Here is a 25,340-nt window from a genome sequence, read left to right on the forward strand (position 1 = left end):
TGGCCCCAGTGGGTGGCTGTGCTGAACCCTGCCCGGGGCATGAGCTCCTTGGCTGAAAGTGGGGCCAGAACAGTGCAACCCACAGCACCTCAGAAGTCAGGAGGCAACAGGAAGTGCCGCTCGGGCCCAGCTGGATGGGGTCCCCAGAGGCAGGCTGGCTGGGGCAGGAGGGGCTGCTTGGTGCCAGGCACAGTGCCATCTTTGCCATCTCACAGGCCCTATGAGTTGAGTGCTCACCACCCCATCCCCTACGTTTCTGGGAAGTTAAGTGAGTTGAAGCTGAAATTGGCTCAGGGCCCTGAGACCACAACTCCCACAATAACAGAGACGGCAGCATGGGGACAAGCTGTCCTGAAGTGCCAGGACCCGGGTCCCAAGCTGCCCATGCCCAAGGCATGGCAGGACATGTGCCCTGCACAGGACGACAGGCTGTCAGCACGCACGCAAGACCCTCTCCCCACCTGCCCTCACAGGCAGAGCCACCCCAGGTGATCTCTGAAGGTCAGCCAAGCTCCTCTCCTGGGGCTGACCCACCAGGGCCAAGCCCAAGCACTGCCTGACCTCAGGGAGGGGCCTTGTCCACAGCAGCGCGAACAGGTCAAACATGGGGACAGGGGCCACCAGGAGTAACAGCTGAGGAGAACAAGATGGCAAAAAGAAACATTTAATAACGAGGGGGAAAGGGCAGAAAGGTGCAATCCAGGCAGGCAGGTTGAGGGCAGGACATGCCGCCTTCTAGGGTCTCCAGAGAAGCTGTATCAACGGAGGACGTGGACGGGGGAGGCCAGCACTGGCCACGGCCCAAGGCTGCAGCACATCTACACGAGGGCTCAGCAGAACTGCGAAAAAGGGGGTGAGGCCTCCAGCCTTGTGGCCACATGAGACTCCCCAGAGAGAAGGCCGCACAGGCTCACCCAAGGCTGCAGTCTCCGCCCACCATGCCCAAGACTCCAGGAGGCTGGCTGGGCAGGGCCATCCCCAGTTCACACCACAGACCCCACAGAGGCTGACACACCCCACCTCCAGAGAATGGAGCTGGAAGGGGCAGCCTGAGCCCACTCACCCACCTTCCAGCGGTTTCCACACTCGTTGCAGACAACAAAGGTGGTCATGGGTTCATCAGAGCTGCGGGTCTGCACCTGTAAGGAGGGCTGGGTGAGCCTCCATGCTCTGCTGCAGGGAGTGTCCCCTCAAATGGGCAGAGCTGGCCTTGCAGCCGCTGAGCTCCCATAGGTGACCTGATCTGAGGCCGCCTTGTGACTCCAACCTTCCAGACCTGAGCCTCCGGGGGAGGGAGACAGTGTCTACTGGGGCAGAGGCCCTTGCGTGGGCTTGAAGCAGCTCACATTGGCTGGGGACCAGCAGGGCCCAGACTTGGCTAGGCAGTAGGGTCCCAATGGTGGGGGGAACTAGCGGGGGTCCCCAGTGCCCGTGGCTGCCTTCTGGAAGGCCCAAGGGTGAGCCTCAGGCCACAGGCAGAGCCTGTTCCGACCAGAGGCTGGGAGCAGGAGAGAGGCAGGCTCTGCACAGACCCAGGCCCCATGCAGCCTTTGAGGGGAAGGAAGGGCTGTCCTTGCAGCCCCTCACGAGTCCCATCTGCCAGGCGCAACGGCTGCCTCAACACACTCCCCCCTTTTTTTTTTTTGAGACAGAGTCTTGCTCTGTTGCCCAGGCTGGAGTGCAGTGGCGCGATCTTGGCTCACTGTGCAACCTCCACCTACCGGGTTCAAATGACTCTCCTGCCTCAGCCTCCTGAGTAGCTGGGATTACAGGCGTGTGCCATCACCCCCGGCTAATTTTTGTATTTTTAGTAGAGACGGGGTTTCACCATGTTGGTCAGGCTGGTTTCGAACTCCTGACCTCATGATCCACCTGCCTCGGCCTCCAAAAGTGCTGGGATTACAGACATGAGCCACCGTGCCCAGCCGCACTCCCCTCTTAACAGGGTCCCTGCCATCTCATGGGATCCACAGTCTCCCCGGCACACTCAGTGTCCACCTCCATGGCAGGGACTGAGAGTCCTGCGGTCACTGCCAGGCAGCAGGCGGCACGGCCCTCCCACCAGCATCAACCTCGAGGGCCCTCCGTGCAGCTGGGCCGGGCGGGCCGGGCCCTCCGACTTGAGCACCTGGAACAAGTGGACCCCACCACCCAAGACGCTGCCTCCTGGGGCCCAGGGTCCTGGGTAGAGGGGAGTGGTCCCTGAAGGTGGCCATCATGCCTTAGCCTAGTCAGGGACAGAGAGGCTCGGAAAACTCACAGCAGAGGCGGGAACAGGTATGGGCTCCTAGGAGGGGCACGGGATGGCCTGAAGACACTGGGCCCGGGGGAGGTGCCCAGCGGCCGCTCACCTGCGTGTAGGTGCAGTTCTTCTTTCTGCACTTGCCGCAGGTGAACAGGTCTGTCTGCGTGCCGCCAGTACGGGCCATCTGGTGCTCTCGGATGGCCTCCTTGGTCATGGCCTTACGGATCTCCTTCAGCTCATCACTGGCCATCTCCTGGAGCACGGGGCCAGTGGCTTAGCCCACCACTCCGAGGGGAGCAGCCCTCCAGCCCCTCCAACAGGGGCTCACCTCTGAGGTCATCACGGCAATCTGCTGGGGGGTTATGGCCCCACACAGCACGTTCCGCCGCAGGTCAGGGTTCCTGGCATCCTTCAGGTTGGAGATACGACTCCGCACACGGTTCTTGTACTTCATGTCTGTGTTTCCAACATCCCGGAAGATGCGTGCAAGTGTTTAAGGACCCACCCGAGGACAACGTCGCTGACCTCCACCTACCACCTGCCCCGCTGGGGGCCATGCTGGGGTGCTGGCTGGAAAAGTTCTGCCCAGCCACACAGGGGTCGGTCTGCCCACCCACACTTGGTGGACAGGTGAAGGGCTGCAGGGCCGAGCCTGCCACAGGCCCATTCCTGACTGAGACCCAGCTTCAGGCTACAGCCCCAGGGAACCTAGGCCCCACCAGCAGGCAGAATCAGCCTCTCAGCTGGTCTGGGGGCCTCCTGGAGCGAGACAACCTGACTACCCAGGCAGGTGACCCCCCCCCAGGCAGCTGACCCCCCAGGCAGGTGACCTCCCAGGCAGGTGACCCCCCCAGGCAGGTGACCCCCCCCGGCAGGTGACCCCCCAGGCAGGTGACCCCCCCCAGGCAGGTGACCCCCCCCAGGCAGCTGACCCCCCAGGCAGGTGACCCCCCCAGGCAGCTGACCCCCCAGGCAGGTGACCCCCCCCCAGGCAGGTGACCCCCCAGGCAGCTGACCCCCCAGGCAGATGACCCCCCCCAGGCAGGTGACCCCCCAGGCAGCTGACCCCCCCAGGCAGGTGACCCCCCCAGGCAGCTGACCCCCCAGGCAGATGACCCCCCCCAGGCAGGTGACCCCCCAGGCAGGTGACCCCCCCAGGCAGGTGACCCCCCAGGCAGGTGACCCCTGGACAGCTGGGCAGTGGCATCCAGCAGCCACCAGAGGCCACCAGGCCAGGCAGCCTCCTGACTCCACCAGAAACTCAGACCCACAGCCCCTGCCCAAAGGATATATTCCTCGATCTGAGCCGACAGGCGCTGGCAGTCCGCACCGATGGCCACGTGGTCGTCTGCAAGAGGGAGCCCTGACTAGCTGCCCCCACTGGTTTCTCCACCTGCCACCCCTTCTGCCTGCAAATCACCCTGGCAGCTTAGCGGGGACATCCGTGTCCCTGGAAGAGGCCCACGATCCAGGCACAGGCCCCACGCCGCTGCCAGGGCCGCAGCAATGGGCGGGGGGAGGAGAGTCGCCCCTCTAGAAGCAGGCCTCCTCGGGCAGGCAGGGGCCTGGGCCGCCCTGAGAATCCCAGCGGGTGTCAGGAGCCAGGGCCGGCCGCACTCACGGGCCGTCTGCAGGGCAGCAGTCAGCATCTCGCGGCACTTGGTGCGTACGGCATCACAGGTGACAGGCACCGGAGGAAATGTGGTGATCCTTGGAGTCGACGGTGCCCTGGGCAGCTCCGGCCTCTTGCGGCTGCAGAGAGCCAGGGCCAGCTAGACTCAGACTCGAGGCTGCACCCCAGCAAGACACTGATCCCAGAAGCAGCAGGTGCCACAGCATAACCCCCCAAACCCTGCTTGCTCCACTCTGCCAGAATCCAACAGTGGCCAGTGGCCCTGCCTATCTTGAGCCCAGATGTCCATGGGGTGTGCCCAGCAGCCAGGAGGGAATGGGCCGTGAGGTCCCCAGTGGGTCAGGATGTTCCCCAGGTGGGAACAGGATCCCAGACCCAGCAGTCCGCATCTGGGCAGCATCTCCAGTGGATCCGAATGAACCTGGCAGTTCCTGCCACCTCTGGGGTGCCCACCTGCGGGGCCGCAACACAAATACTCTGGTGAGGGCAGCTGCAGCTGCTGCCTGGTCAGGGAGAAGGAGAGACCCACAGCTGCCTGGTGGGGAGAGGGAGAGACCCACAGCTGCCTGGTGGGGAGAGGGAGAGAGACCCACAGCTGCCTGGCGGGGAGACAAGGCAGGGCCACCCAAGGCCAGGTTCTACTGTCACAGATGACCCCGCTAGACACATACAGAATGGGACAAGGATGCCCCTCAGGGCTGGACCTCAACATGAGGCTGCCCAACGACCAGGCTGCATCCACCTAGCCCTCCCCACATCCCCACTGTGGAAGTTGGCAGAAGCAGGCGGCTTCCTGGAGGAAAATCAACTTGCAAAAGTGTCCCTGAGTTCCTGGTGGCCCCATCACCACAACCCAGTATGGTCAAGGGCAAAGCCATCTCTCGGCCGTAGGCTGCCACCACAAGCACCCCCAGCTCCCAGCTGCAGGCCACAGAGCCCTCATCGCCTCTGGCAGCAGTGACCACACATGCACATGCAGGGCAGGAGAGGGGAGCTGGGCACCCGCCTTTGGTTCTGGGCAGAATTTTGCAGGAAGGAGGGGCCCTCATTGAGCGAGGCTGAGGTTCGGGAAGCCAGAGTGGGCCAGCAAGAACCAGACCCAGCAGGGGGTCTTGGGGGAAGAGGCCAGGGGGCTCCCACAGGCCCACTCAGGGTATATGGCAGCTCTTGGCAGAGGAAGAGGCCAAGATGGCTGGCTGACAGCCAGGTGGACACAGACCCACATCTCAAGTGGTCAGTGCAGGCAGGACACACCACGAGGCCAGTGTCCAGCATGAGGCTGACCGACTCTGTGTGCGGCCTCAAAGCAGTGCCTAGGCACACGGAGATTAGCACCCTTTCCCTGGCAAGGAAACAGGCTGGGAAGCAGGAGTGTGTGCACCTGCCTTCCAGGTGTACTACCTGGGATCCGGGGCCTCTGAGGCATCCCTCGAGGACGTGGGCAGAGGCGTGCCCCTCCCCCGCTCCCTGGCTTTGGCATCTGAAGCATCTGCAGTTGAGGAAAGATCAGGGATGGGCTGATCAGGAGAAGGCAGAGGAGGGACGGGCGCAGACCACCACCAAGGTGCAGCCTCAGCCCAACCACCAACCCTCCCAGCCCCAGCCCCCAGCTCCCCACCCAGCCAGAGGAGCCAGGGGCCACGAAGGCGCCCAGCCTCAGTGAACAGGCCCTCACCCTCCCCAGCAACCCGTCCGTCTCTGCAGTCCCAAGGCTACCTCCCCAGAACACTTTCCTATACAAGCACCCACTCACAAAGGCCACCTCTGGGGCCTACCCTCCTGCCTGTCCTGGCGGGAGAGACCAAGTATGTCCCCAGCAAAGCTCTTCCTGAAAGCCCAGAGCCAGGCCCAAGGGCTGGGGATGAGGACATGCTTGTGCTACGTACGGCCTGAGGGTCACACAGGACTAGAAAGACTGTTTCACAAGGGTGTGGACAGAGCTAGGAGGGCTGCCTCCATCCCGGATAGCAGCATCTTTGCAACCCCAGTCACCCCATTGTCTCCAGGAAGAGGCAGCCTTCAGTCCAGCCCAGCCCTTCCCTTCCCTCCCTGCCAGGGGCTGCCCCTCCGTTCCCTGTGAGTAGCTGAGGCGGCCCCAACTTCTCCCTCTCCCTTCCCCTCTCCTGACACTTCCCAGCCTCCTGGCCGTGACCTTCCCCTCTGTGTGACCTCCCAGCTCACCCCAGACTCTCAGTGCTGTCAACTCAAGTCCTGGCCTCAACGCTCCTCTCTCCTTGTTCTACCTGGAACCCTGCCCCCAGCACACACCCTTGCCTCCTAGGCCACCCCTCCCAGCCAATGCTGACAGGCATCCACTGATCCACTGCCAGCCCCAAGCTGGGTGCTTCATGGTCTGGGGTTGCCACTGCCCCACTCCCAGGTGACCTGGCTCAGGGTGGGCACTGCCAAGACCCTACACTGTGCTGACCAGCCAGAGGCAGCACTTCTCGGGGCCCTGGTCCCAGCACTCGGTGGGCACTGCCCAAGCCGCACCCAGGAGCTTCTTCCAGGACTTGATGAGGGACTTGGCCAGTGCAATGACCTCCTCGTCGGAGCTCTGCTTCCGAAGGGCGTTGACAGACATCCCGACTCGGGTGGACTACAAGGCAAGTGGTCTGAGTCGGGTGGAGGCAGGGGCCCACCCTAGGGGTCAGATCCTCCTGGCAGACCCTTGGTGGCTCCCACAGGACAGGAGCCCAGGACCTGCCAGGGAGGTAGATGCCTCTCCCAATATCCTCAGACTCCCTTCCCTGTCCCACTGAGCCCAGAGAAAGGCAGAGACCCTCTCCTCAGGAACAGGCATTTGTGCCAACTAAGGCCCGGTGGGGAGGGTGGGGAAGCCCTGCCAGGTGCCCTCAGAACTGCCATCTCCTGGGCTGTCCCCAGGAGCTGTCCCGGACCTGGGGCAGGCAGGGACCTACCTGGAGCAGGTGCAGCGTGATAGGCATGGCCTTCAGCTCCCGCAGCAGATCCATGGCCCCCTCCTGGAAGGAGAAGGAGGACCTTCATAAAGGACTTTAGATCTCAACGGACAATATCACCTCCTTCTGCCTACTGGAGGGGAACACAAGACAGTGACAATTTGGAGATTCAACCTGGGGTCAAAAAGAAACCAAAATTCCTCTACCTGGAGACACCCAGGGCTGTTCCTGCACCATAGCAGGGAGCCCTTACTGCTCAGTCAAGACGGGGAGGGGCTGTGCAGCCTCAAGCATTCCAGGTTGTAACCCACATCCGTGGCAATGACCTCACTGACTTCACTGTAACCACCTCAGGTCACTGACCCAAACCAGAACAGAAATGCCAGCTCCCCTGGCAAATCAGGAGGCTTCAGAGCCATGGACCCTCCCCAGCAGCCAGGGCCACACCCAGGTGAAGGTGCAGCGCCAGGTTCATTCACTCCCCCGTGCGTTCATGCCCTGATGTGCAGGGCAGCCTCTCCCCAAAGCACACACCCCCCACCAGCTGTGAAGGAGGCCAAACTTTCAGGCACAGCCACAGCCAACACCTACAAGACCCACAGCCCCCTCATCTATCCTCCAGGCCTCTGAGTTGCCCCTGAGCAGGCGAGCACCCCTCGCCTGGACAGTTGCAACGCACCCGTTCTCTCTGCCTTGTCTCCCCACCCAAGATCTGCGTTTCTTCCAGGTCCTTACACACTGAGGCCAGGCACAAACCGGCCACTTTTCTACACCAGGTACAGCTCCTCAGTGCTCCCCAAGGGCCCTGAGCCACCACTGAGGCCCTCTGCACCTGCAGCTCCACTGCCTGGGGCAGCCTCCCAGGACATCTTCCTCCCTCCCTACCGGGCTTTATTTAAACAACACCTTCTCAGCAAGACCTCTCCTATCTAAAACTGCAACTGCGCCCTGCAACACCCCCACCTCCTCTGTAACACGTGCATGTGTTTCCACGTGTGTATCATTCCCTCTGCCCTAAGGTGACCTGATCAGATGTCCCACGACCCAGACCCTGCACAACCCCAGCAATCTGGGTGGCAGGTCTGCCCAGGCCGCAGCCCCTCCTAAACCCTCTCAGGCCGGCCCTGCCCCTTGGGCTGTACAGAGTCCAGCCTTGAGGCGACAGCCAGAGCCAAGGGCACTGGTTCCCTGAAAGCCCTGCACCAGCTTACGTGGCTCTCAGTGGGCTCAGGACCAGAGGTATAAAATCCCCCAAACCTGGCCCCCAAGTCCCCGAGGGGACCTCAGGCACTGGGACCCCCAGGAGCCCCACTGCACACTGCCCTCCTCCCCTCCTCATTCTCCCCTGGGCCTTCTACTCAAGCTGTTCTTCCACCAGAAACCCCCCATCAGTTCTGCTAGCCCCACCCAGCCCTCCCCTGGCTCCATGACCCACCTTTGCTTTTCCCACCTACAGCTTTTATCGTTTGTGTTTTGTCTCCTTTAAGAAGGGATACAACTCCATTCTCGGGTCATCTCTGGAAACAGCTATGGATGGTTCACAGACCCCTACTTTGTGCTGACCAGTTTTCCAGGGGTGTGTGTGAACGCAATGATGCGGTGCTGCACCCAGCAGGAATGAGTGGGAGCCCACCCCTTCCCAGTGCAGACCCCAGTCCAGAGCCCTGGTCACAGGAACCCAGACTCAACCCTGCTCAGCCCAAAAAGCATCCCCCAAACCCCTATTGCAGTCACACAGCCCTGGGGTGGCTGCACAAATCACCCAAAGCCTATGACTCAGCCACCTTCGCCGCCCTGGGCTGGCCTGGCAGACACACAGCTGGCCCTGCCCCAGGAGTTCACCGTCTGGATGGGAAAGCGCAGGTCACGTTTATGGAGCCTGCCAGGAGTTCCACATGACCTGCGGCCAGACCCCTCCCCGTCCCCCAGGAGGCAGGCAGCATCAGCTAAAGATGCTTCTGCTGGAGGGTGCAGAGGTTGCCGAGGTCATGACTCCGGAACTGGACCCCCACTGGCCTGGCCCCTTCAAAGGCCTTACACACAGCCTCCTCCAAAGTCTTGCTGTGGCCGCAAGACAACAGAGGCCCAGGCCGCAGTGAACAGAGCTGGCCAGAGGCTCCAGCGCCCAGACGCTCCCAGAGGAGGCTTGCCCCATCTCCCGGGTCTTATATAAGCACACCGGCTCTTTTCGGAGGGTGTCCACATAACTACCCACAACCCAAGTTACTGCGGGCTAAGTCCTGGCTAAAGAAGGGAGAGAATTTATTAGAGAAACCTGGTTCTTGTGGGGTGGGGACAGACAGGGAAGAAAATGGGCCCCACAGGCAAGACAGGTATCTGGCTGGCCGTGAAGGAGGATGACAGGGGCCAGGAAAAGGCAGGGGAGGCACGGCAGCTCCAGAAGAAAAAGGGATCCAACCTCAGACTCCAAACTGTTGCTGGCGACAAATGCTATGGGAGACGGAGCGTGACAAATGCTATAAGAGACGGAGCGTGGGAGAGGGCTGAGTTGGGGGCGGGGCTCGGCCCGTGAGGATGCCCAGGCCGGGATGGAGGAAGGCAAGGGGCTGGGGCGGCCGCAAAGGAGGCCCGAACACCCCGGGGGCTCCCAAAGGCGGGACGGGGCCAAGGAAGGAGTCGACGGGCCAGGCTGGGGGTCTGGAGTTAAGGGACAGGGAAGGGTGCGGAGCCTGTGACTGCGGGCGAGGGGGCTTCTGAGTCCAGAGCGGGTGGCTCTCCCGGGACAAGGTCCAGGCCCGATCGCGGGGTTGCGGGGGTGAACGGCAGGGCTGGCTCGGGGCAGGGGTCTCGGCCACGGGTGGGGGTCTCCCCTGCGTCCCGGAAGTCTCTGCCGGGGAGGGGTCTCGTCCTGCCCCTCAGGTCGTCTTCCGGCCCTAACGGGGTCGGCGGGCTCGACGGGGTCTCGGCGGGGCGGGGTTCCCGGGGTCCTGGCGGCCCGCGCCCCTCACCGCGCTCTTCTTGGTCACCATCTTGTCCAGCCTCCGGGCGATCCGCGTAATCTCCTCCTCCTTGCCCATCATCGCCTCAGGAGCAGCGACCCCCGCACCCGTCGCGCCCGCCTCCGCAGCCGGGCTGGGACCCCGGCCCCGGTCGTCGCCACCTCCCGCACCCGCCGCAGCCGACGCAGCCCCGCCGCGGACGGCGGACCCTCGGTTCAAACCCTCAGCCCCGCGGCCGCGCGCGGCATCCTAGGACGCGTAGTCCACGCGCCCGCCTGCCCCGCCCGCCGCGCCCGCGCCCGCCGCGCTCTGGACTACAACTCCCAGGCGCCACGCGGCGCGCACAGCCTCCTGGGAAGTGTAGTCTTGACCCGCCGCCGCCAGAGACTCGTGGTCCCACTATAACCCGCTCGGGAGGCGCCCCGGGCACGCCCCTCCCGGAGCCCAGACAGCCTGGAGCGACCCGGGCCCAGGAGCAGAAGAAACTCCTGCTTCGCGCCTTGCTGTCCCCCAGCGTCCTTCAGTGGATGGCTCAGGACCCAGCGCCCTCAGCCCTGCCCCGCTGGGCCCTGCGCGCTCCCCCCTTGGCCTGGAGGGCCGTCCCCAGCCTCCCAGAGCCGAGTTTGGGTCATTCGGACATCTGAGTGGAGATTCTCTCTTCAAGAGGCCCGCGCACACTGGGAGGCCTCTTGTGGGGCCCTGCAGGTGTAAGCGCGGGGTAGCTGGACGTGGCGTCTGGAAGGGGCCACTGCTGGGGTTCGCGAGTTGCGGGGGGCCTCTGCCTCCCAAGTCAGCACCAGGGAGCAGATTCTGGGCTCTGCACGTTGACCGCTCTGTATCTCAGTCTCCCCACTTGTGAACCTGGATTGACGACAGTGGCCGCCTCACAGGGCTCCCGTCAAGATGATGTAAGCTGGTTGACATCACATGCCTGAGAACAGAGCAGCGGATGGAGCATGACCATTAGTATTCATTGCCCTTGTTGTTGGAGGTCCCTAGGTAGGGCCAGACTGCAGGCAGCCAGAGAGATGGCCCAGGCCTAGGGAGGGTTGAGGACGAGGACAGGTGCGAGGCCAGCATCCCCACCAATGTCTGCCAACTCCTCAGTAATGCAGATGCTGGGTGGTTTGCTGGAGAGGGCACAATCCTGGGGGAGGGTGTGGACCAAGGAGCGGCTGTCTTTAGTGTTGTGGATCCTATATTCATTCAAGTTCAGGCCAAGGAACTATGAGGCCAGGTGGCCGGTGGAATGGGCTGAGCGTTCCTTGGGCTGTCTGTGGCACTAATCAGATATAACTGAGCTTCCCAGCAGCCAAAATGAAAAAGAAAATATGGTCAGTTAAGAGACTCATCTTGGCCGGGCACAGTGGCTCATGCCTGTAATCCCAGCGCTTTGGGAGGCCGAGGCAGGTGGATCACCTGAGGTCAGGAGTTCAAGACCAGCCTGGCCTACATGGTGAAACCCCTTCTCTACCAAGATTACAAAAATTAGCCAGGTGTGGTGCCAGGCACCTATAATCTCAGCTACTTAGGAGGCTGAGGCAGGAGAATTGCTGGAACCCGGAAGGCGGAGGTTGCAGTGAGCCAAGATAGCACCATTGTACTCCAGCCCTGGCCGACAACAGCGAGACTCTGTCTCAAAAGAAAAAGAGAGCGAGAGAGACTCATCTTGGCCAGGTACAGTGGCTCACCCCTGTAATCCCAGCACTTTGGGAGGCTGAAGTGGGCGGATTATCTGAGGTCAGGAGTTCCAGAAGAGCCTGGCCAACATGGCGAAACCCTGTCTCTGCTAAAAGTACAAAAATTAGCCGGAGGCCGGGCGCGGTGGCTCAAGCCTGTAATCCCAGCACTTTGGGAGGCCGAGACGGGCGGATCACGAGGTCAGGAGATCGAGACCATCCTGGCTAATATGGTGAAACCCCGTCTCTACTAAAAATACAAAAAACTAGCCGGGCGAGGTGGTGGGCGCCTGTAGTCCCAGCTACTCGGGAGGCTGAGGCAGGAGAATGGCGTAAACCCGGGAGGCGGAGCTTGCAGTGAGCTGAGATCTGGCCACTGCACTCCAGCCTGGGCGACAAAGCGAGACTCCGTCTCAAAAAAAAAAAAAAAAAAAAAAAAAAATTAGCCGGGTGTGGTAGCACATGCCTGTAATCCCAGCTACTTGTGAGGCTGAGGCAGGAGAATCGCTTGAACCCAGGAGGTGGAGGTTGCAGTGAGCCCAGATTGTGCCACTGCACTCCAGCCTGGGTGACAGAGTGAGACTCTGTCGCAAAAAAAACTCAGGCCGGGCACGGTGGCTCATGCCTGTAATCCTAGCACTTTGGGAGGTGGACTGCCTGAGCTCAGGAGTTTGAGACCAGCCTGGGCAACATGGTGAAACCCCGTCTCTACTAAAATACCAAAAAAAAAAAAAAAAAAAAAAAATTAGCCAGGCATGGCGGCATGTGCCTGTAGTCCCAACTACTCAGGAGGCTGAGGCAGGAGAATTGCTTGAATCTGGGAAGCAAAGGTTGCAGTGAGCCGAGATCATGCCACTGCACTCCAGCCTGGCAACAGAGTCAGACTCCATCGAAAAAAAAAAAAACCTCAATCATAAGGAAAAAGCATAGAATTCCTTGTGAGGAGCAAAGCCTTTCTGAGATAGAGGCCCTGTGATATTATATGATTATATTATTATTAATAGAGGAACACAGTTTCCATACTGACTGATTCTGTCCTCACTGAGCTGGGGCCATAGCTTCCAGCCTAGAACATCCAAGCAAGTCCTCGTGGCAAGAATTCCATGGTTTGGGCATATAGGAAGACTTGAAGGGTCCAGCCTCATCAGAGGCACACGAGAGGAGGCTGGAGCCACCCACCCTTCAGCCACCCTCTCAATGGCTGGCAACCAGACGAAGGAGCTGGCCAGGGTCCTGTAGAAGCCGCACTGGAACTGCCCTTGTGCAGGAACCAGCAGCAACCCCAGAAATCGTGGCTTCGGAGGTCCGGGTGGCCAGGGTTTCAAAGCTGTTCCCACCATCCATGAAGACACTGGACACATCCATGGAGCCTGCCTGGCCAGACACACAGGCTTCTCCAACAGCCGAGGGTGAGTTGATTTGAAGACCAATGGAAGGAAGCCAGCCCTCAAGCTGGGGGTGGGGGAGACCTCCAAGTATCAGGACTGCAGATCCTGAGATGCTGGCAAGGGCTGGAGCACAGAGAGGCCCCTCCTGGGCAGGAGGTGCAGCCCAGACAGCACGGAGGAGAACTGACCCCAGATAGCTGCAAGTTCCTAAGAGTGGAGGCAAAAAGGAGAGAGGGGCAAGCCCAGTCCTGGTTGAAGTGTTGGTGGGGTGCAAGGTGTCTCAACAATCCAGGGAGTCAGAGACCAAACCCCTGACAGAAAATAAACTGGTGGGAAGAAACCATCATCTCCTTTTTTTTTTTTTTTGAGACAGAGTTTCGCTCTTGTTGCCCAGGCTGGAGTGCAGTGGCACGATCTTGGCTCACTGCAACCTCCGCATCCCAAGTTCAAGCAATTCTCTTGTCTCACCTCCCGAGTAGCTGGGATTACATGCATGCGCCACCACAGCCGGCTAATATGTTTGTATTTTTAGTAGAGACGAGGTTACATAATATTGGTGAGGCTAGTCTCAAACTCCTGACCTCAGGTGATCCGCCCACCTCGGCCTCCTAAAGTGCTGGGATTATAGGCGTGAGCCACCGCGTCCGGCCCATCATCTCCTTTATACCAACCTGTAGCAGAAAGGTGTTGTTCGTTCAGTTATGAACAAGGCCTAGAACCAAATCTGGTCATCTGGGCCCGTGCTGAGCTGGCACGGATGGGAACTGTGTCGTGCCCACACGCTGGCTGCTGCTGGAACTGCAGAGGCTACCCAGTGGGTCACATCTTGTTCTTGGTAAAGAAGCACTTGGGTTTTGATATCACACTTTAAGAAAGTATTTTCCTAACCGTGTGTTGGTAGAACTGGTTTCCTTTATGATCCCATGAATTCTACCTTGTGCACCGTGGAGCAGGGGCCTCAACAAGGACTCCGGGAACTGGGACTCCCTTGCTGAGCCGGAGCGGAAGTCCCTCTCTGGGCCCTTTTTCCTCCTCCATGAGACGCCCGCTGGTCTTCTACCTCCTGGGGCCCTGGGCGTGGCCACATAAGACAGAGCTCGTGAGGAGCCTGACATGTCTCAGGGGGTCCTAGTGGAGGCCCGGCCCACAGAGGCTGCAGATAGAGGGAGGTCAAGATGCTGGGGTGTCTGAAGAACAATGGCTGGCAGGTCGGGAATTCCCCAGGAAGGGATGTCAGCTGTGGGCTTAGCCTACGGGGCTACGTCAGGGCATGTGGGGAGCCTGGTCAGACAGGTGTGGATGGGGTCACTGGTTCATGCTTCATGGCAGGGGCAGGAGAGAAAGATGGAGAGAAAGGGGTGGACAGGACAGGCAGGGAAGGGGGTTAGCAAAAGAAGTCGGGTGCCGCTGACCTGCAGGCCGCAGCCACTCCCCTATGACAGCAGCCCCGAACCCTGACATGCTCCAGTCCTGCGTGGAAGCAGCCGCTGCAGGGGGAGAGGTGTAGGCCCATCCCGGTGATCAGAGAAACTGCAATCCCGTGGGGAGGTCCTGCCCCCGGGCGGCGGCAGGTGACTGGCCCGGGAGCCTGTGAGGAACAGTGGCCTCTAGGTGGCGGGAGTAAGCCACAGACGGGTGAGCCTCACTTCAGCAGCACCCCACCCCCAAGCCCCAGGGAGGGTCAGCTGGTTCCCAGCAAGAGCCACAGCTGCCCCCCAGGACTGTGAAGTGGCCGAGGCGAGAAGGTGACCAGTCCCAGAGAGCAGCCTCACTTGTGAGGGCTGTGGCGGCGACCAACTCTGAAACTCCCCAGTGCCCCTGGTCCCGGATCCCTCAGGAGCTCTGGACTTCCGGGACCTTGCTCAGAGCATTCCCGCCCCCCAGCAGACCCCTCCTGGATCTCACCGACCTCGGGACATCCTCCTCCACGGAGCTTCCCCCAGCAAGCTGCCCAGGGGTGCCAGACGTTCCTGTGCCCTCAGGAAATTGCACCCAGAGGCTGAGAACATCAGAACCGTCGATTTTCCTGTGGGGCGTCCCTGCAGGGTGCTGCTCCAGCCCCTACTCCCATCCTCGGCAGCTGAAAAACTTTCCTTCCCCGTGTGCAGGCACACACGTACACGCACACACGCACACGCACACACGCACACGCACACACGCACACGCACACATGCACACGCACACGCACACACGCACACGCACACACGCACACGCACACACGCACACGCGCGCACACGCACACGCACACACGCACACGCGCACACGCACACGCGCACACGCACACGCACACATGCACACGCACACATGCACACGCACACGCACACGCACACACGCACACGCACACATGCACACGCACACATGCACACGCACACATGCAGGCAGGAGCCTCACACACACAGGGAGCCACTTGCCCAGAGGGCAAGGCCTGGGTCCCACTCTGCCGCGTTAGGGTTTCGGTTAAACCCTGAGAACAGAGTCGGAAATGCACATAGCCTGAAAGAAGGGTGGCTCATAGCGGAGGCGTCCGTCTCCTGATGAAGGAGAGGGACGCTCACTCACCGAGCCTGTCTCATCCTGGGAGCCACAGCCACATGATGTGCAGGTGCAGGGGAGAGGCCTGATTAGGAGCTGCCACGGGGTGAGGAGTGCCTCACTCCCCTTCACAGACCCAGCGGCTGCACGACACCAGGCTAGGTCTCTGTGGTCACCTGTGGCCAGCCTCACCTGGGGCTGAGGCCCAGGAAACAGGAGGGTTCCGTCTCCTCCTCCAGGGTGTCCTCCACACTCGATGTCTTTATGGACAGAGACATATGGATAGGCCTTTAGGAATTCTCTGTAGGCAGCAGGGCCCTGTCCTGAGGGCGCTAAGGAGATGTGTCCCACCTTGGAGGTCTGAGGGGGCAGCTCTGGCCCCAACAGGCGTCTGGGGAGAAACCCCCCGTCCACCCCACAGAGCTGGCCACACCTTTGGCCCAAAGGCCTGCCCTCCCCCATCCTGAGTCCAGGAAACTTCGGAAGCTCAGGCCATTTATTTTTCTATTTGCGTCCCCCGCCCCCTGCCCGCCCAAAGCCGGCCATGACCCCAGTGGCCGCTATCCATGCTTCCCCTCTGGCTAAGGCAGAGCCGCGGTGGGAAGGCTCCTGCTGCCAAACTCACACGGAGCCCCACTTGCTTCCTGCAACCACAGAGCGGGGGCCGGGGAATCCTGCAGCCCCAGGAGCCCCCACCCCCTGCCACCCCGTGGGCAGCCCTCCCACAGCCCAAGCACCTAGGCACCATCTCTGCGCCCCGTTCCATCAGACCCTCCAGCCCACCTTGGGGGCTCTGCCAAGCTGTGTCCCTAGTGGACCCCACCCAGGCCTCCCTTGGATGCCCACCGGCAGGTCAGCGACGGGGCTTAGGTCCAGCAAGTGTTCCCCTGTCCCATGCACCAGCAGATGAGAGCAGGGGATGGGGACTGGGCCCACTGCTCCTGGCTTTGCCATTGCAGCAGCCGGCTCTCTGGACCTCAGTCGCCCAGTCTGCAGAATGGGAAGAGCCACCTGCCCAGGGGAGCGTCTCTCGGAAAGTCCCCAGCCCAGCCCATGCCTTGGCCCAGTCCCAGCTCCCTCCCACAGAAGCAACGCTGGGGGAGGCAAGAGGCATCCCCAGAGGCCAGTGGCGGCCCTGGCGGCCTGCTCCAGGCTTGCTCTAACAATGCACTTCCCCCACACAATTCCCAGAAATGCTGCCCTGCCAGCCCGCCAGCCTGGCGGCCACTCCACCCTCCCCCTCCCCAGAGGCCCCAGGCAGCCGTGGGGTCGGGCTATGGGTGAAGCCTGGAGACCCAACTCACAGGGCAGCAAAACCAGGGTTCCCTGAGGCAGCACCTCCCAGGGGCCCACGCCTCCCAGAGAGAGACCAGGCAGACTCCCGGGGCAGCCAGAGCAGGGGCTGAGAGCCAACCTTGGCCAGGCCCCCCTGCAAAAGCAGAGCCTCCTGCCTTCTCCGCTGGCGGTGAGCCCGTCCCTCCTGCCCTGCACAGCCGCATCTTCACGTAGCAGCTGAGCTGAGGCAGATCATGCTCTACTCAGAACCTCCCAAGGTCCCATCTCACTCAGAAAATGCAGGACTCTCCCAGACCCAACTCAGCCCTTGTTCCCTCTGAGCCTCATCCCCTCCTCTCCGCACCCCCTGCTCCGCTCACGCCAGCAGACTTCCCTGCCCCAGGGCCTTGGCACATGCTCCTCCCTCTGTGAAAAGACCCCTCCCATGAACCCCCAAGGGCAAAAGCCATGCGTGACCCTGACACAGCCCCCTCCCTACACCTGGCACCCCAAGTTCTGGCTTGTTTGTGGATTTGTTTTTGGTTAGGTTTGTTTTGTTTCATTTTTGTTTTTTGAAACAGTCTTCCTCTGTCGCCCAGGCTGGAGTGCAGTGGTGACATCTCGGCTCGCTGCAACCTCTACCTCCCAGGCTCAAGCAATTCCTGTGCCTTAGCCTCCCTACTAGCTGGGATTGCAAGCATGTGCCACCACGCCCAGCTAATTTTTGTTTTTTGCTTTTGTTTTTGTTTGGAAACAGAGTCTCACTCTGTCACCCAGGCTGGAGTGCAGTGGTGCGATCTCAGCTCACTGCAACCTCCGCCTCCCAGGTTCAAGTGATTCTCATGCCTCAGCCTCCAGGGTAGCTGGGACTACAGGAGCCCACCACGCCCAGCTAATTTTTTTTTTTTTTTTTTTTCTTCAAGTAGAGACGGCAGTTTCACCATATTGACCAGGCTGGTCTCGAACTCCTGACCTCAGGTGATCTGCCCGCCTTAGCCTCCCAAAGTGCTGGGATTACAGGCGTGAGCCACTGGCCTGTTTGTGGATTTGTTGACTGTCTGTCTCTTCAGCAAAATGGAAGCTTCCCACAGGCAGGGACCTGTCTGTTTTGTTCTCTGCCAAATTCCTAACCCCTAATACAGGGTCTGCTACACAGCAGCTGCCCAAGAACAAATGGACATCCGGATAGATGTTGCCAGTCCCTGAGCAAGAAGGGGTGGATGAGCCCCCAGAACACAGGCCTGCCCCCTCTAGCCCATGTGGCAGCCCCAGCTGGCTGTCACTAATGCCAGGACAAGCAACAGAAAGAAACACACAGCCTCAGGCGTCCAGCCCTGCAGTGCCCTCCGCGGCTGGGAGACGGATGACCCCTGAGGGTGTTCTCCCTCTCCCCATTTCCCAACCTGGCAGGGGAGGAGGAGGCTGGGCCAGCCCAGGACAGGGCAGTCAGAGTGGACACTGCCCTCCAGGGACCCTGGGGACCGGAGTGTGCTAACACATGCCCCACAGTGCAGGGTACACCGAGAGCCCCATTTGGGCCTCTGCAGAGCCACAAAGGGACCGGGGCTCACATAAGCACAGGACGAGGTCACCCACAGACCCAAGCCCAAGCCACCAAGGTCTGAATAAAGGCAGCCATACAAGCATGGAGGTGGAGACAAGGGTGGGGCCAGTAGAACTTGGGCAGGAGCTCCCAGCCAGTGGGGGCCGGGGCCGCAGGACAGAATGTCTGGCGCCTGCTCAGCCTAAGCTGGCCCCAGGCTCCCTCCTCCTGCAAGGCCAGCCTTCCTTCCTGAGCTGCAGTTTCCTGGCCCCTCCCTGCTGTTGCCTCAGAAACCCAGAGCAGCCCAGCCCACCAGCTTCCCATGGAACCCCCCCATCAACAAACAGCACTGGGAAGGCCGCACAACAGGCCGCAGCACCCAGGGACACAAGTGGCCCTGCAGCTGCCCCTAGGGCAGGATACCCCGAGGGTCACACGATGGTCCCTGCAGAGCTCAAGCAGCTGCTCTGACCCCGACTCTTGTCCAGTGCCCCTAAAAGTGGGCACAGCCCTTGATAACACCCTAGGTACATGCCCACCACAGCACAACACCCCAGAATTTGAGAACAGCTTCCACATCACCAGGGCCCCAGGAACACCTAGGAAGCCCCGCTCGCCGCGGGTGGCCTAACCCTGACTGTCCGCAGCCCAGCCCCACCCTGTGCATTCAGCACTCCCACCCTCACCATCCCCCTGTGGCCCTCAACCCAGAGAAGGCCCCACCCCGCTCAGTCCTGCTGGCCCATAGCACCCAGAGTAGAAGAGACCCTGACACCACACTGGTACATCACCCCTCAGACTACAAAAGCACCTCACTCGCACTGCACACCCCAGTCTGCAGGCCCCGGCACAGCCCCCCACACCCACACCCTCAGACCCTTCCCCAATCTGCACTGACACCCAGCTCTGCATGCAACTCTCGGGTCCACTGGACTGTGGCAAATCGTCAGGTGAACCCTAACCCCACACCTAACAGTTGAGAGGCGCTGCCCAGGTGAGCACGTGTACCTCTCATGCCTGCTCATGCCCAGGAAAGCACAGGCACCTCCTGCCGCCCCACCTGCCCTCTCCCAGAGTTGAGGCCGGCAGCTATCGGAAGCCCAGTGACACTGTGCATACCAGGACTAAGAGCTGGAAGGCACGGAGCCAGGAGAAGCCTCTGTCCCTGGGCAAGGGCCACCTGAACCAGACCTGTCATTGGCCAAGAGGGACATGCACACAACTGTGTCCACCTGGTTCTGAGGCATCGGGCGGCCTCCGCATAGACCCTGACCCCAGCCTCACACTCTCCCTGCCCTGGCCTCTGCCATGTCTCACTAGGCCTGGAGCCGCAACTCCAGGACGAGGCCCACTAAATACAGAGCTCCCAAGGAGCCGGAGCTGTCTCAGCGAGTTCCGAAGGAAGCCCACCAAGGCTGCAGACAGGAGACCAAGACGCTGCCGTCTCTCGAGGACAGTGGCTGGAAGGCGGGGGCTCCCTGCGGGAGAGGTGTTCAGCTGTGGGCAGAAGGTAGGATCTGAACTGGGAGAGCCAAAGTTCGGGAGGCCAGAGAGCCCCCTCCACCTGAAACTGCATCCAACAGGAACCCCCACCTCCACCCTGAGGAGCAGGAGGGTCCAGGCCCCTCGGACTCGGTAATTGGTCCCAGCCTCGCTGCTCTTGCAGCCGCAGGGGCTGGGCTGGCGGGAGCCTGGGAGGTCTGTGCCCAGGCAGTGCCTGGGAGGTCCCGCCATCCCGGCCCGGAGCCGTGCCAAGCCAAGCCCCCACCCAGAGCCACCGAGGGGGACTACCCAGCGTCCTTTGCAGGCCTCACTTGGAGGCCGAGGTTCCTGTCCATGCTGAGGGAGAGGGGCAGGTGGTAGGCAGAAGAGTGTCCACTCAGTGCCCAGGCCAGTCCCACCCTTGTAGAGAAAGCTTGCCCCCAAACTCTGCCTTTCTGACTGGGGTTTGGGGGCTACAGATAGGCTCCCTCCCAAGGGTGGGCTGTAGCCCACCTGGTCCAGGAGAGACTGAGGTGGGGTTCCAGAGGCAGACGAATGCCCCTAGACTCATGAACTGCCTGCCCTCCTTTGGAGAAAGCTGGGGCCCAAGCTCAGTGGCCAGAGAAGCCTTGGGGACCCTCCAACCTTCACGGAGCAGGACCCCTGGTCCTGGACCTATTATGGGTCTTCATCTCTTCCTGGGAGAGTCCAGCTTGCCTGGCTCCCAAGGCCCTGGGCAGCCTCCAGCACCAGAGTCCCCCTCACCCCACACCCAGGCAGACAGACAGACACAGGCCACACACAGACGCACAGACACACATCGCATGCCCCTCCCTCAGCACAGCTGGCCACACCCACACCATCCCCTGTACAGCCCTGGAGAGTCCCCCCAGCCCTGCGACTCCAGATCACGCCACCCTGACTGTGGTCTCTACCCCCACTTTGTCCCATCTGGATACTGGGCCGGGGCTGCCGCCTCCTCCCTGCCATGTGGAGGGAAAGGAGCACCCCAGGAGGCTCCCCACCCAGCCCTGGCTCACAGGACATGACGGCCGGACACCTGAGTCCCACAGCCCAGCCAAGAGGGTGGGTCACTGGCTGGCGCCAGGCAAGGCGGCTGCTGGTGGGTGTTGTAGGGGATGAGGAGGCGATGAGGTCATGCCGGACACTGCCTGCCACTATGTTTAGAGCAGCTCCAGTGACTCTGGGCTCTCAGGGGCGGCAGAGGACCAAGCAGAGCCCCCAGGGAACTGCAGATCTCTCCCAACATGTGAGGGCTGCTGCAGAGGACCCTGAGGACCTCTTTCCCAGGCCCCAGTGACCAGCCACTGCCCAGGCTGAGCCAGGCCCTGGTGACCCCAGACTCCATCCCTAAGGTTGTGAGTAGACGAAGCTTCTGCCAAGTGACAGCCCTTTGGGGGTCTTCACACAGCTCCCCACCCCCCTGCACCTTCCTGCCAGCTGCCCAGGAGGCCCACCCACACAGACTTGGCCAAGGGTCCAGCCACCCACACTGAGATTGAAGGGGAACTAGCACCACCCGGCAGAGGCCTGTAAGCCCATCCATCCCTGTGGCCACAACTCTGCCTGCCTCCCCAGAAAAGCCAGAGGCCACACCTCCTGGTGCCCCAAGGGCCCCCCATTAGCCAGCACTGGTTCAGTGTCTGTGAACGAGGTGCTAGGCCCGTGGGGCAAACTGGAGTGAGGGGAGACCTGGAGGCCAGACTGGGAGATCCAGCCCCACATGCTGGGACGATGGGCGTCGAGACAGACTGTGATGTGGGGCTTTGGGGAGGGCTGGACACCGACCGCAACAGCCCTCCGTGGGGGTGCCCCTGTGGGGGGTGCTGGCCTCAGGGCAGGAGCGCCCCTGGGGACAGTTCAGGAACAGCCTCTGAGGAGCACTGCAAGGCCCACATAGGGCCCCCCATTCACATCACAGGCTGGATGTGGCCTAGCGAGGCTGGCAGGGACAGCGACCCAAGAGCTGCTGGCCACACAGGCTCAAGGCCACCAAGATCTGTGGCCTCTATCCACGGGGCTCCCAGCACGGGGGTGGGTGGGGGGCAGTTGCGGAGCCTCCAGGCTATGAGGAGATGTGCTGTGAGGTGGGGGGATTCTGACCCTGCCTGGAGGGCTGCTGGGGACACCTGACACTCCTCCAGTAGAACCACGTATGGCAGTGGGAGGGGAGGACCTCCAGAGGGAGACCCTCAGCTCTGGAGGCCAGATCCCCTCCTGATGGGGTGGGAAGGGGACAGTGAAAATTCAGGAAGCTGGACGCTCCTCTGGAACCCGGCCCTCCCCAGGTCAGAGGGTCCAGGGAGGGGCCAGCGGGAAGGACCCAGGTCGGCCCTGCCTCTTGCTGCAGCGGTGGCCTGGGCTGGGCAGGGGAGCCGGACAGCCCCTGCGGGTCTCAGCCCCCTCCCCAAGGGCCCTGAGGTGGGCAGGGAGGAGGCCACAACCTCTGCTGCATCCCTGCTCCCCCTTCTCTTTGTGGGCTCTGTCCAGGGCCTCTGCTCTCTCCCTCCCTGTGTCAGCTTTGCCTTGTGGCAGCGTTGGTTTGGGCGTGAGGACAGAAACACGAAGACCACCTTGTCCCATAAAAGCATTCAAAGGCCCTGGTTCTGACAGGAACGTGGTGCATGGGCGCCCTTGGGTAGTCAGAGCGCCTCTCCAAAGCCGGGGGCTTTTCTGAGGGCGCTGCGTTCCAGGAAGGACTTACCGGCTGTTGGGAAGGCAGCCTCGCAAGAACTTGGTGTGCAAAAGGGCCCTCTCCTCCCCATGGAGCCTCCTAGGGGGGTGCGGGGAACGGCAACGAGCGGGACACTGCCGCCCTCCCCGTTACTGCCCGGGGGTCCGACTCCGTGGGTGGGTGGCAGCTCGCCTCTGAAAGTCTGGCAGCACCGGCCCACATCGGCAGCCCTTTCCTTCCCACCCGGGGGTCTCTCCTTCTGAGAGGTGGCGGGGGAGGTGGGGGGGCTGTGCGCGGGGGAGGCCTCCGCGAAATCCCGCCCGGCCAGAGAAGAAAGGGAGCCCCCGGGGAGGGGGCGGCCCCGACCCGCCCCGGCCCGCCCGCCCCGCCGCCGATTGGCCCCGAGCCGCTATATCTGGGCGCCCGCCCGGCCCGAGGCCACCGCCGTCCCCACCGCCGTCCGCCCTCCCGGCCTGGCCCGCCCTCGCGCCCGGCTCCGCAGTGCCCGCCGCCCGCCCGCCGCGCTCCCGCGCTCCGTTCCGCCCAGGCCGCGCCCAGCTGGAATGCAGAGATCGCCGCCCGGCTACGGCGCACAGGACGACCCGCCCGCCCGCCGCGACTGTGCATGGGCCCCGGGACACGGGGCCGCCGCTGACCCGCGCGGCCTCGCCGCCGCCCCCGCCGCCCTCGCCGCCGCGCGCCCGCCGCGCCCGCCTCGCCGCCCAGCCCGCAGCGCAGTCCGCCGCGCAGCCCCGAGCCGGGGCGCTATGGCCTCAGCCCGGCCGGCCGCGGGGAACGCCAGGCGGCAGACGAGTCGCGCATCCGGCGGCCCATGAACGCCTTCATGGTGTGGGCGAAGGACGAGCGCAAGCGGCTGGCTCAGCAGAACCCGGACCTGCACAACGCGGTGCTCAGCAAGATGCTGGGTGAGCGGCGGGAGGGCGCCGGAAGGGGGAGCGGGCCGGGGGGGGCTCGGGCCGGAGGGGGCGGGGGGCGCGGGGCGCGGGGGTCCCGGGTCGCGGTGTACGGGGGGCTGCGCCGAACCCTCGCGGGGCGTCCCAGGCGCACGGAGGGCTCGGCGCCCACCCGCCCGACGGCGTTCCACTCACTGGCGCCCGCGGCCCGCAGGCAAAGCGTGGAAGGAGCTGAACGCAGCGGAGAAGCGGCCCTTCGTGGAGGAAGCCGAACGGCTGCGCGTGCAGCACCTGCGCGACCACCCCAACTACAAGTACCGGCCGCGCCGCAAGAAGCAGGCGCGCAAGGCCCGGCGGCTGGAGCCCGGCCTCCTGCTCCCCGGATTAGCGCCCCCGCAGCCACCGCCCGAGCCTTTCCCCGCGGCGCCTGGCTCGGCTCGCGCCTTCCGCGAGCTGCCCCCGCTGGGCGCCGAGTTCGACGGCCTGGGGCTGCCGACGCCCGAGCGCTCGCCTCTGGACGGCCTGGAGCCCGGCGAGGCTGCCTTCTTCCCACCGCCCGCGGCGCCCGAGGACTGCGCGCTGCGAGCCTTCCGCGCGCCCTACGCGCCCACCGAGTTGTCCCGGGACCCCGGCGGTTGCTACGGGGCTCCCCTGGCGGAGGCGCTCAGGACCGCGCCCCCGGTGGCGCCGCTCGCTGGCCTGTACTACGGCACCCTGGGCACGCCCGGCCCGTACCCCGGCCCGCTGTCGCCGCCGCCCGAGGCCCCGCCGCTGGAGAGCGCCGAGCCGCTGGGGCCCGCCGCCGATCTCTGGGCCGACGTGGACCTCACCGAGTTCGACCAGTACCTCAACTGCAGCCGGACTCGGCCCGACGCCCCCGGGCTCCCGTACCACGTGGCACTGGCCAAACTGGGCCCGCGCGCCATGTCCTGCCCCGAGGAGAGCAGCCTGATCTCCGCGCTGTCGGACGCCAGCAGCGCGGTCTATTACAGCGCGTGCATCTCCGGCTAGGCCGCCGGCGCCGCCCGGGTCCCTGCAGCGCTTCCTCCCGCAGCCCCCGCGACCGATCCGACCGCGTCGCTGCCCGCTCTACCCTCTCGCACGCGTGTATGTTTGGCTCCATGTCACAGCCCCCTAGGAGCCAGTGATGCTCGGCCTTGTGCCCGTTCCGCCTCCCAGGCCACCCTCCCTGGGCTTCTGGGCCACCTGCCCTCGGGAGGGCCCCTGCGAGGGTGCCTGGAGTTCCCACGTGTCCTGGGGCCTTTCCAGGAAGCCGGAGCCTAGGACCTGTTGGCAGAGTTGCCAGGGTTACATTTTTGAGGCACCTGTTCCTTTTCTTGCAGTGTATTTTCTACAACCAGATTGTATTAATATTTTTTACTTTGCCCTTTTAAAAAATTATACCTAATACAATATATTTAATTTTTACTTAAACTCTTAAACTTTTCTTCCAACAAGTGTCAGTGATCAGAGCCGTCACTGCGGCAAAGGCTTTTGAAATGTGAGGACTGCAGATGTTTGCTTGCTGTAAAGGAGGAGCCTGGGGCTGGGTCCCCGGGTGGAGAGGCCACAATAAAGCCTCGGGCCTTTCCTCTGCACACTGACATCTGTGGTGTTTGCAGGGAGGGAAGAGCAGTCCCCCAAATAGCCCTGGACGCCCCTTCCCTCCTAATCGCCCCCAGGGAGCCTGACTCCTAGCTTGAACCCCATAGCACTCCTCCCTCCTTCCGTGACACAGCCCAGACAGCATGGGTAGCAGGCATGGGGTCCACACTCCCCCCAACCCTCCACTGCCCTCCTGTCCCACCCCGATGTTAACTCAGGCCTATCAGACATTGGACTACCAGCAATCCCCTCACATCCGTGGCAGGGTTTCATTGCCCTTGCCTCTGCCTTAAAACTTCCATGCCCAAGGGCTGCCCAGTACGGCACCCTTCCTGAAGGAGGCTGGCAGGTTGGCAGCCCACGTGCAGACACAGATTCCAGGGGTCTCTGTCAGCTGTTCTCACTCACCCCAGGGAGGGCAGCACCCTGCTACACCCACAGCACCCTCCCACCCAGGTGACCTGTCCA

At 62.5% G+C, this 25,340-nt stretch overlaps 2 protein-coding genes across 2 annotated transcripts; one reads left to right on the top strand and one right to left on the bottom strand.

The window, feature by feature from the left end:
- Positions 1-648: 648 nt before the first annotated feature.
- TCEA2 (transcription elongation factor A2) lies at positions 649-10,486 on the bottom strand. The gene is made up of 9 exons (XM_050746444.1): positions 9,769-10,486; positions 6,800-6,862; positions 6,372-6,477; positions 5,280-5,367; positions 3,867-3,997; positions 3,537-3,593; positions 2,574-2,728; positions 2,352-2,498; positions 649-1,139 (listed from the first exon to the last, which is right to left on the bottom strand). The coding sequence occupies exons 1-9, from the start codon at positions 9,838-9,840 to the stop codon at positions 984-986; spliced, it is 975 nt and encodes a 324-aa protein (XP_050602401.1). The 5' UTR covers positions 9,841-10,486; the 3' UTR covers positions 649-983.
- Positions 10,487-22,916: 12,430 nt separating this feature from the next.
- SOX18 (SRY-box transcription factor 18) lies at positions 22,917-24,721 on the top strand. Its single transcript, XM_050746223.1, is given in 3 exon segments — positions 22,917-23,045; positions 23,048-23,279; positions 23,482-24,721. Coding segments are annotated over 3 exon segments (1,158 nt in total). The 3' UTR covers positions 24,279-24,721.
- Positions 24,722-25,340: the final 619 nt, after the last annotated feature.

Source organism: Macaca thibetana, chromosome 10 (assembly GCF_024542745.1).
Source record: "Macaca thibetana thibetana isolate TM-01 chromosome 10, ASM2454274v1, whole genome shotgun sequence".
Classification (NCBI taxonomy): domain Eukaryota; kingdom Metazoa; phylum Chordata; class Mammalia; order Primates; family Cercopithecidae; genus Macaca; species Macaca thibetana.